General features: G+C 37.5%; 1 protein-coding gene across 2 annotated transcripts; it reads right to left on the reverse strand.

The window, feature by feature from the left end:
- Positions 1-1,559: 1,559 nt before the first annotated feature.
- Positions 1,560-11,319, reverse strand: tap1 (transporter 1, ATP-binding cassette, sub-family B (MDR/TAP)). 2 transcript variants are annotated; one of them, XM_083529504.1, is made up of 13 exons: positions 11,194-11,319; positions 9,638-9,975; positions 8,975-9,167; positions 7,898-8,012; positions 7,689-7,819; positions 6,752-6,957; positions 5,855-6,052; positions 5,309-5,437; positions 5,029-5,217; positions 4,065-4,238; positions 3,740-3,899; positions 2,947-3,083; positions 1,560-2,035 (listed from the first exon to the last, which is right to left on the reverse strand). In XM_083529504.1, the coding sequence occupies exons 2-13, from the start codon at positions 9,962-9,964 to the stop codon at positions 1,793-1,795; spliced, it is 2,202 nt and encodes a 733-aa protein (XP_083385630.1). In that variant the 5' UTR covers positions 9,965-9,975; positions 11,194-11,319; the 3' UTR covers positions 1,560-1,792. The 2 variants fall into 2 exon arrangements, with proteins under 2 accessions (XP_083385630.1, XP_083385631.1); XM_083529505.1 differs by lacking the exon at positions 11,194-11,319 and adding an exon at positions 10,761-10,952.
- Positions 11,320-11,455: the final 136 nt, after the last annotated feature.

The raw sequence follows: 11,455 nt of genomic DNA on the forward strand, positions 1-11,455 counted from the left end.
AGGATGGCAGTGTAGAAGTCTAAGGAGGAGAAACTTGTAGGAAAAACATCCTCTGCCGAGTCTTCTTGGTGAGGGAGCTGATGTTCTGCTCTGACTTGAGCTCATGGGTGATGGTAGCAGAACGACTCGACAGGAGTCCCACAGGGAAGCGAGGCTGTTACCTTCCTGAAATCTTCTATCATTTTCACTGTCTTGAGAGAGTTCGTGCTGCACCATGACACCAGACGGTCCGTCTCACTCCTGTATTTACGAGTTTTCTTGATTCTACGGCAGTTTTTGATGGATATTTTAATCAAGGAGGCACGTAACAAAGTGAAGAGGTTATTTTTCTCCAACCAGTAAAAATAAGAAATAGCTACTTTTGTAACTATAAACTAACGTCCCAGAAACGTTTAGTAACGTTCTTTCATTGGCTCGAACATGGACAAGAACAAAAGTGTACTTTTGTAACCATAAAATTACGTCCCAGAAACATTCCTGTAACCTTCTTCATGGTCTCCTATCAGAACAATCACCAAATAGGTACTTTTGCTAAAAACCCATGTCCCGGAAACGTTCCCATAACTTTTTCATGGTTTTATAACAGGAATTTATCCAAATGAGTTTATTTGAACAACAAATGCTCCCATTTACAGATGTAACAAGAACATTATGACAAACAAGCAGGTGTTGTACTGATTAACGAGCATGTATGAAAGATCTAACGTGAGATTCTCTAAAAAACATGTTCTTCAAGACGTCAATGGAAACCAAAAACAAACACGACCTGAAGGTTCTGGGAGCCGGAGTTTAACTGGGTACGTCAAGCAGTTAACACAATTTAATAATGAATCCTTTCGCAAATAGGGAAGCTTCAGGAAGCTCGTTACGTCTGATACGTGGAGTTACACTTGCGTGTTCAGTCACACCATCGTATCATCAAACAGAAATAAGCATCACAACACACACACACACACAAAAAAAAAACATACGATACATTGACATACTGTACGGTGAAAATACAGTGGTTTAAAATTTAAAAAATAATAATTCACAGGCAGAAACCTTATTTATTAGGAAATTTACAAAAAAAGGGCATTTTCTCAGTGAGTATTTTAATTGCAAGTTTGAAGCTTTATAGGAAAAATAACTTTTGTGTACTTATTCTATTGATTCTCAATGCTTGTGATATTTACACCCAATTTAAAAATCCTATCATTTACATTGCACAAACACATCAACACTTCAGAAGTAGAGAAAACAGCAGGACATGATGAAAATAAGTAGTGAGTTATGCATGTATATATATATATATTTATGTTTTCTTGGGGAAAATCGAGACATTATGACATGATCATAAATCACTGCTTGGCCATTTATGAGCATCTTATGCCAGTATTCCGAAAATCCGATAATAATGAGAATAATGTTACTGTTGATGACTGGTTTTGTCTCAACATTGTATAAACGACTGAACGATCCATGAACTTTCTTTAGTGGTCGATGCTCAGTGTATAAAAGTGTTGTTTAGGCTTTTTCTAAACAATTCATGAGCAAATCTCGGGGGGGGGGGGGGGGGGGTTATTATTTGTTTAATAAAAGCATCCAATTTTCTGTCTATGATGATCTAAATATCATAAACACACCAATAAGAGTTAAATGATATGTAGACGTTCATAAACATCTTATGTCATCTTGTGAATACTGGCATATTTAGTCGATGTCGTCATGTGTTTGATGTTAGGGATTCACCCCCCCCCCCCCCCCCACCACCACCACCACCCCGCCCCAACCGGGTGCTGAATTCACTTCATTACTCTGTTGTTTCGGAGGTTTCGCTGTCTTCCTGAGCGTTACGATGAAAGCTGGTGTTCTGCAGACGCACAAACTCGGCGTACGGGCCGTCCCTCTTCAGCAGATCGTCATGGCTGCCCTGCTCCAGCACCTCTCCCTTACGCAGGAACACCACGTTGTTGGCCGTCTCAACGCCGCTCATCTTGTTGGTGATGAGCAACACGGATCGACCGTTCGACTTCTTCAGCAGCGCCTGGTGCACCTGTGGGCAGAAGAGTTCACTTTATATGATATTTAGTCAGAGAAAGAATGAAAGTATGGGTTTTGTAGTTAACGAGCTTCCAGAGAAGAAAAATGTCTATACTGTCTATATGCCCTATTCGCAGGTATTCTAACATTTTTCCAAAGTGATTTTTTTTTATTAGCTTTATTCATAATATTTATAATTATATTTAGTATACATTTTTTGTAAAAAAAAATAAAAAAAACATTTGTGTTTGAATTGAAATTGTAAATGTATTATTTTTTGTATATTTTATTCCGTTTTCTAAATATGCCTTTTGTGTGTATATATATATATATATATATATATATATATATATATATATATATATATATATATATATATATATATATATATATATATATATTTTTTTTTTTTTTTTAATAATTATAGCAAAAATAACGAAACCACATTGTCATAATTGGCCGTACTCAATTATTTCTTTTAGTCATATTTATATTTTGTATTTATCAAATTGCACATGTATTTTACTAAAAAAAAAAAATGTATTTGTATATTTGCTATTTTATTACCCTTTTTAATATTATCTTATATTATTATAAATTATATAATATATTTTATATATATATATATATATATATATATATATATATATATATATATATATATATATATATATATATATAATATTACATTGTTAAAATTATTACATGAATTATTATTATTTTGTTTATTTATTTATTTATTTATTTATTTTGTTTGTTTATTTATTTATTTCCTAGTTTTTACACTTATCGCTATAGTTTCAGCTCCCAGCACCTTGATGTACCACGTGACTAAGATCTGAGGCATTGGACTGTATTAAGGTCTTTTCTCTACAGAAATAAAGGGACAGCAGGCTTAAGAAGGATATAGAGATGTGAGGTTACCACATGCTCGCTCTCAGTATCCAGGTCACTCGTGGAATCGTCTAGAATGAGGATCTGTGGGTTCCGGATCAGGGCTCTTGCTATGGCTATTCGCTGCTTCTGACCTCCGGATACTTTACTTCCTTTTTCTCCGGCATCTATTAGATATAAAGTAAGAAAATGAACACTGTAGCAACGTCTGTCTGTCTGTCTGTCTGTCTGTCTGTCTGTCTGTCTGTCTGTCTGTCTGTCTGTTTGTCTGTATGTTTGTCTGTCTGTCTGTCTGTTTGTCTGTATGTATGTATGTCTGTCTGTCTGTCTGTCTGTCTGTCTGTCTGTCTGTCTGTCTGTCTGTATGTATGTCTGTTTGTCTGTATGTATGTATATAATAATGTGTATATTAATAAGATCTAGATATATTAGTGTACATAAAAGTGTAATTATATATCAGAAATATAAATATATAAAATATATAATATATATACAGTATATAAATATAAATTGACATATAAATATGTCATTATATTATGGGCTAAAAAACTATAGTAATGTCTCGAACCACTTTCAAATATAACATCTTTGAAATTTTGTACAGCTTTTATTAACACAGCCAGTTCAATCAGGGCTCCAGCGATGAAGACAACATGGAGATGAAGGTCTAATAAACATTGATATTAAAATGACCCCCGAGTCCATCACAATGCAGATGAAAATTGGACAAAATTTTCTCGTCAGCGGAGAAGAAACAGGAGGCAGACAGAAGAGTAATAATCATACAGGGCTGATCAGAGACGTCTCATCCCCGTCCACTCACCAGTCTCATAGCCTTGTGGAAAGTCACTGATGAATTTGTGAGCATTGGCCAGTTTAGCAGCCTTATACATCTCGTCATCCGTGGCGTACTTTTTTCCGTATTTGATGTTCTCTCTGATGGAGCGAGCGAACAGGACCGGCTCCTGAGCAACCACGCTGATCTGAAAAGCAGGAGGTATTGGAGTAGTTTGGAAATAAAGCACAATCATATTATACATTCTAAATATGTCTGAAAATGAATGAAAGAAATTGAATATAATATAGTGCTCATGTCTTTTTGATTTGCTTTACATAAATAAGGAATCTTCGTGTGAAACACACCCCACCTTCTCATGCAGATACTGATCCTTGTAGTCCTGCAGCGGCTGCTCGTCCAGGAATATCTTTCCATCCTGTGGCTGGTAAAACCTCTCGAGAAGCCTGACGATTGTGCTTTTACCGCCATCCGCTGGACCTACCAGAGCGGTGATCTCTCCAGGCTTCAGCTCGAGAGAAACACCCTAAATGAGTAAAAGAAAACATCACTCAAAACCACAGGAGCATTAAATGCTAAGAACTATGTTACTCGATTTGGATTGGTCAAAACGTGATCGTTAAGGTGTCTGTTAAAAAGCACTGACACTGGAGACTTTCCTTTCCAAAAGTATATAATAATAAAAAACAAAATAATTATATATCAATATGTGGAAAGTCTCTGGGAATAAACATATCCAGGTATTCCAAATGCTTTGATATAAACATGTGAGATGAAGCGAGCTATCTGAGGTAACTTCTGTCTAGGGTGCTGGCTATAGAATAATAATCGGCACAAATCTGACCAATCAGAATCGAGAACTCGATCACGGAAACCACCAGAGAAGTAAAGACGATGAAAAGTTTCAAGACCAGTTTTGTAACATGCCAACAGGTGGCAGCACAAGGCTACACGCACAGTCACAGGGAGCAGAGAGCTTCATAAGTCATTGTGCCAAAAGTAGCTGTGTACATCTGGAGCTGTGCAACTGGTTCTATTATGAACACGTGCGTTCCCACGTCTGCTATTCTGACCACGTGCGCACCCTGTAACCGAGCTCCTCCTCACAGGAGCCGGATGATCTCACGTCCGCACTCACCCGCCTCGTATTTGAGGCAGACACAATTGAAATTGACAGAAGATAAAATGATGTACCATTTATGGCTTTTCACTGTGAACACCATCTATCATCTTTCTGTTTCACACCCTTTCACCTTCATGGTGAGTTTCATGGCAGATATGAACCAGAGGGAAAAAACATAAGTGTCAGTACTCACTTTGAGAACATTCTCGCCTTGCCTCGTCGGATACGCAAAAGTGATGTTGTCGAAGCGCACGTGACCACTGAGAGTCTTGGGAGCTAAAGAACCATCAGGAGGAACATCAGGTTTCCGGTCCACGTACTCGAAAATCTTCTCCGAGGTGCCGACGGCTTTCTTCACTTTAGGGTAGTAGGACATCAGAGCCTGTGTAATCGGTTTGAGAAAAGATCAATACAGTATGATAAGTGAAATATGTAAAACATATTTCATAAGTGTGACTCAGTACCGGTTTTACCTCTACAGCATGACTAAACTGAAGCTCGTACAGCACGAAAGACACCAGATCACCACTGCTGACATCATTTCCTGCCACCAGCTGGCCTCCATAATACAAGATGCTCACTTTCAAGGCCAGACTGGACATCTGAGTGAAAAGAAGAGTTTTCAGTCATGTTATAAAAATGATACGTATATATGGGAAAAAAAAATTTAAGCAAACTAACAAATTTTAAGTACTAAAAATGAAAATATAATATAATAAAAAAAAATTATAATAGTAATAAATAAAAAAATATATAAAAAATAATAATAAAAAAAAAATATATATATTGTATTTTATCCATTTTTTCTTAAAAAAAAAAAAAAGAATAAAAATATAATAAATATAATAAATAATCAATTTTATATTATATATTTTTTTATTATTTATTTATGTATTTATTTTTGGAACAACAAAAAAAAGGGATAAAATACAAAAAAAATATCAATATAAAATTGACACCGTAAAGAAAACAAATGCTTGAAAAAATAAAAGGAAATGTAAAATATATTTAAGTCTCACGCAGTTGGTCCAGGTTGATGCCGCATAACCAGCCGCTTCCACTTTGTTGAGGGAGTAGGTGTGCTCCAAGCACTTCCTGTATCTCTCCGACTCTCCATCCTCATTGGCGAAGCTTTTCACAGTCTTGATGGAGGAGAACGTCTCAGTGGCCACACTGTTCGATTTGGCGAGAGACTCCTGCACTTTGACTGCGTGTGTCTGGCAGAGGTGAACAGTAATGACATTTAAATATCTGTACTTTCTTCTTCTTACACTTTTAAAACAGGCTCGTTACTCAGTTTGTAAACAGTTTGTACCTTTTAATTTATTACGGCAGTGTTGTGCATTGTCACGGCTAGGTATTAGCATTCAGCTAAATCGCATCACCAGATATAGAATTCCACATGAAAATGCCCAAAGCCATATCCACGAAGATATGCTTTACATGGGTTGAGGTGGAAAATCTCCTGCTATAGAGCCCTGACCTTAAACCTACTGAACACCTTGGAGGTAAACTGGGAAGCTGACTGCACCCCAGGCCTCCTGAGGCCTCCTCACCTCAACCCAAACCAGAACAGACTTTTTAATACTAACACCTTTGTAGCAAAATGAGCACAAATCTCCACAAAGAGAATCCCAAAGGAATAAATGTAATTATCAGAGAAAATGTGGAATAAATGTGGAATGGGATGTTATATGAAACACATATAGATCTAATGGTCACGTGTCCACATACTTTTGCACTTAGAGTGTAAATATATTTTAAGCAGTAGCTTATTCAGAGCAGTAGTTGCACTTCTATTTAAGAGAATTTGAATATTTATAATACCTCAATTCTTTTGATTTGTCGAAACAGAGCTCAAAAAGCCCATTGTTGCTCTCTATACTGTTTCTAGATACCGCAGGTTTGAAACCAACCTGGTAGAACCTTCCGGAAAACTCTGGGATGATCCAAATGATGGGAAGGCCGAGGATGGTGAAGATGGACAGGCGCACTGAGAGGAGCAGCATGGAGCCGTATAGGAAAACTAAACGCATGGTGTACCACATGAGCAGACTGAGCTCTTCGCTTAGGGACTCGCTCATGTCGTTGGTGTCTTTGGTGATTCGGGACACGAGTTCACCTGAGGAGCAAAACAAACACGTGTATCATTAGATAGATAGATAGATAGATAGATAGATAGATAGATAGATAGATAGATAGATAGATAGATAGATAGATAGATAGATAGACAGACAGACAGACAGACAGACAGACAGACAGACAGACAGACAGACAGATAGATAGATAGATAGATAGAACATTATTGTCATTGCATTGTACAGGTACATATGTAAATATGTAAATGTATGTAAATATATGTATATTGCAGATAAAGACGTAATATAGAACAAATCATTCTTCTATCAGTTTTTGTTATTTTTTTTATGTACCATATATTTTATGTGCTTGTTTATTAAAATGTAATTAATAACAATGAGTCAGGATGCAATATTTTTGTTATATCACCTCTAGCTGCAAACAAAACTTTTGGCACCCCTCATGTGCTCTTCTGACATGTAAAGAAAGTGAACGCACTTCCCAATGACAATTCTTGAGTAACGAGTCTCGACGACTTACTTAACTTCTTTCAGGTTCGGATATGGTTTACATTTTAAAATTGTATTTGATTAGGAATTTTACATTTTTATGATATGCCTCAGCCTGTTGCAGAGGTTGTATTGACTTGTAAAAAAATAATGTAGTGATTTAGCTTGGAGGAGGGTTGCCAAATCTTTAGTACGAAAACGCTACACGATTGTTTTTCTAAACGATTCGTTTTCACAGCAAATAATACGCATGCATGCCTGTTACCTGAGGAAGCTTTATCGAAGAATGCGATTTCCTGTTTCAGCACACACTCGAACACCTGACTCTGGATGGCGGTGTGTATGAGGCTCATGGTGGTGTTGTAGATGAGATCGCACACGAACTCAAACACGGCGCTGTGGGGGAGGGGGGATAATGACTAATAAGAATAACGACTAATGAGTCAGAGTGTGCTAGCGAAGTTCGTATTTTACCTCAAGGCCGTCAGGATCGACATGATTTTGATGGCGTTGGCAAAAGCGTCAGGTTCGTCCTCCTTCATGATCCAGTCGGTGATTTTCCCCGTGTAATGAGGAATAGCCATCTCACCTGAGGATGGTGTAAATCAGCTGATATTAGTGATAGATTTGTGAATGGAGGCCCAAGACGGTGGAATTGAGTGGTCAGGATCACACACCATTACATATATTAACAACAAGTGTTTTTTGTTAGAGTGAGCAAAGAAGAGCTGGATAAAAGCGTGAGAGATGAAGTGAAGGTAGCAAAATAAAACCATCCTTTTTTTTCATTGAATCCTGCCACCTGCTTTCTATTTCCTCTTTCCTTAGCCAGCGATCTCTTTTTTGTTTTAGTTGTACAGTTACAGTTTACCCACAAATGTCTCAGGAAAATAACAACTCCATTTCACAGCAAACACCACAGCAATCAAACATGGCCGCCACATGCTCAAAGTACACAAACGCCCTCCCTTTATAAAGAGACTCTGGTTCACAAACAAAGTATTTCCTCGTCTCTGTACTCGTACAACTGACATTTCCGATCCGTGTTCACACACCTGTTCACGTTTCTCATCTGGCGCTTTTTTAAACTTTCCGTCGTGGATCGAACGTTTTATGATCAAAAACTTGTTCCTGCTTTGACTTTACCTGCTGTAATTCCACTAATGACTGTTTCCCTGCACCTTGTATCAGTGTACTTTTATATGCTCTAAATTATGCACAATAATTTTGCAAATGTGAAGAAAAGAACACACACCCACACACCCACACACACACATACACACACACATGTACGATGGATGTGTGTGTGGGGGTTCCGGGTGTTAAATAAAAAGCTCTGCTTCATGAAACAAAAAGTAAACGACGATAAAACAAACAAAATCCCAGGGATTTCCCAGCGCTCAGTCGACACCACCACCACCACCTTCACGTGTGAACAATTGAAAGCGAAAGCAACAGAAGTTACACTCTGCATCGTCTTTCCTTGTGTTATGTTGCAGACCGAAGTTTGTAACTCAATAACACACGGCAACATAGAACCCAGAAAATTACCGAGAGAGGAAGCGACTACCAGCAGGAGGACCGCCGTGAACCGGCGCTGGAACGGCTTCATGTATCCCAGCAGCCTCTGCAGCGAGGACTGGCCATTCTGTTTGGGTTTAACCTCGGTCTTTGTCAGGATGGAGGGCACGTAACGTTCCCACAGCAGCAGCGAGAGAGCCGAAACACCGTAGCACTGAATCAGCTGAACGGGAAATAGAATGGATCTGTATCAGGTGATAGATATCTACAATATGGTCAACATTTGATATATTTATTACTGCATGTCGAAGATGCACTAATCATACAATGGATCATGTAGGAACGATGCATTGGTGTATTTCATTTGTCACAATTATATCATGTTAACATTAATTGGTAAATTCTCCATTCTGATTGGTCAGAAAGTGTTGATTCATTTTCGATCGGTTTGATCGTAGGTTTACTTTAAGGCACTTTTTTTTATCATACTGTATGTTGGAGTATCTAAAGTGACAAGGACACCTGGTGAAGGAGTCTCCAGTGTCTCCAGTGTTTAATGCTGAATTTACACTTTCTGGTTTACTCAGTAACATGGGAAAAATATTCATTTTAGTAAATAAAATCTTAATTATTATTAAATTACTGTGAGGAATTAAACACTTCAGGACGTGCAGCCTGTAACCCTTTACTCACTCCTTGCCAGGTGTTCCATCCCCAGGTGAGCTCCAGCGTCGACCAGCCGCATGCCCACAGCAGGGTTACGTATACCGGATAGACCAAACTGTGCACAGCCAGGGTCTGGACTCCATTAGATCTTCTTATCCACGCCGGGCTCGACGGGTAAAGAAAGGTAACAAGGAGAAGGGCAATGAACCTCAGAATCCCTCCGACCCAGAGAGTGGTAAATGAATGTGGAACGAGAAAAGGCGAGAATCGGGTCGCCCCGAACGTCATCACCACGGAGACGTCTACGCACAACAGGAGGAAGACGAACAGATAGAACGCCATCTTTGCCTTCATTCCTGAACAAACTTCAAAAACAAAAAGGGAGTTGTTTTCAAAAAGGGTTGCAGATGAAAAAACATTTAAATCAATATTTAATTTAATTTGTCAGATTTTTCTTTTAGCATGCAAGTTTCTCGGAACCATGTAGGTCTGTTTTTAGTTAATGTGTATTACTTTTTACGTTTTATGCATTTAACTGGGAATACTTTTGAATTAGGGATGGTACGATTCAGAAATTCGCATCGGTGCATCTATTTCTATTAATTCTGTTTCTATTAATCAACTAATTACCTAATTAACGAGTCAATCAATTGATTGGTTAAATAATCAATTAATTGATTAATTAATATTACAAAAACATAATAAGAACCGTAGCAACTTTTTAATACAATGTTTGGTAATAATTCAATATTTATAATTTTTTTTACACAAAATATTATGGGCTCTTCTTCTTTATAAGCTCTAGTATTTATAAACTCAATCCTGGACACCTTGAACATCAAATATCTCTAAAAAATAAAGCTGAATATTTTGTATATTTGGATATAAAATTCCAGTATATTTTTGTGATTGGTTTGTTTCTCTATAATTGATGCACAATAGTAAATGATTACATGTAGATACTTTCACTTTCACGTTATTGCTTATTTTTGTTCACCACACATCTGACACGATTTGTAAATAATAATAATAATAATAATAATAATAATAATAATAACAACAATCAACATTCTTCTAGCATTTATCTAGGATTATATTTCCGAAATGTTTATGATTATGATAAAGGAATAAAGTTGAAAGCCGTACTTACATTGTGGGACGCGTTATAAGGCGTTATACTCCTTTGCTGGACTTCTTATGCGATCTATCACCAATAATAAAATAAATTCACCAAATAAAAAGGCGAAATGAAGAAGTGTGATGTATTTAGAGAAGGTTTTTGAGTGCAGAAGAGATTCAGGTGTTTACTGCACACACCGCACATGAACTGAACAACGACAGAAAGACACCGAGGGGAAAGAATGTGGGCCGTATCCTAAATAGCGTCCTGCTCCCTACATAGTGTCACTTACATACCATGTCCAATAATAGCTTCTGCGCTCGCGCTAGTGCACTACGCTTTTCGTAAACTGGGCATTCAGGATCGTTAGAAATGTTGTAGATGAAACCGAAAGTAAGTCAGATGTGGGGGGAAAACCCAGTGTCCGGCCTGTTGACATTAAAATGCACTAAACAGCACTTACCTGAAGCTTTGAAAAAGGTTATATCTTCCCAAACTGACGACTTCAAAGCAAAACAAGAAAGAAAAATCAGATACAATGTTGTTATCTGTTCCCTATTAAAAAGAAAAAAAAGCCTCACATCCTCGACCAATCAGGATCAGCACAGATGAAAGAAATAGCGACATCTGCTGGTTTAAAAGCGCATTCTCTATAGACTGGGGTTTTAATGGTTGCCAGATTAACCCATTTTCAACCAATTTCTTTAAAATGAAGAAGCATTTAG

The sequence above is a fragment of the Silurus aristotelis genome (assembly GCF_946808225.1).
Source record: "Silurus aristotelis genome assembly, chromosome: 25".
Classification (NCBI taxonomy): domain Eukaryota; kingdom Metazoa; phylum Chordata; class Actinopteri; order Siluriformes; family Siluridae; genus Silurus; species Silurus aristotelis.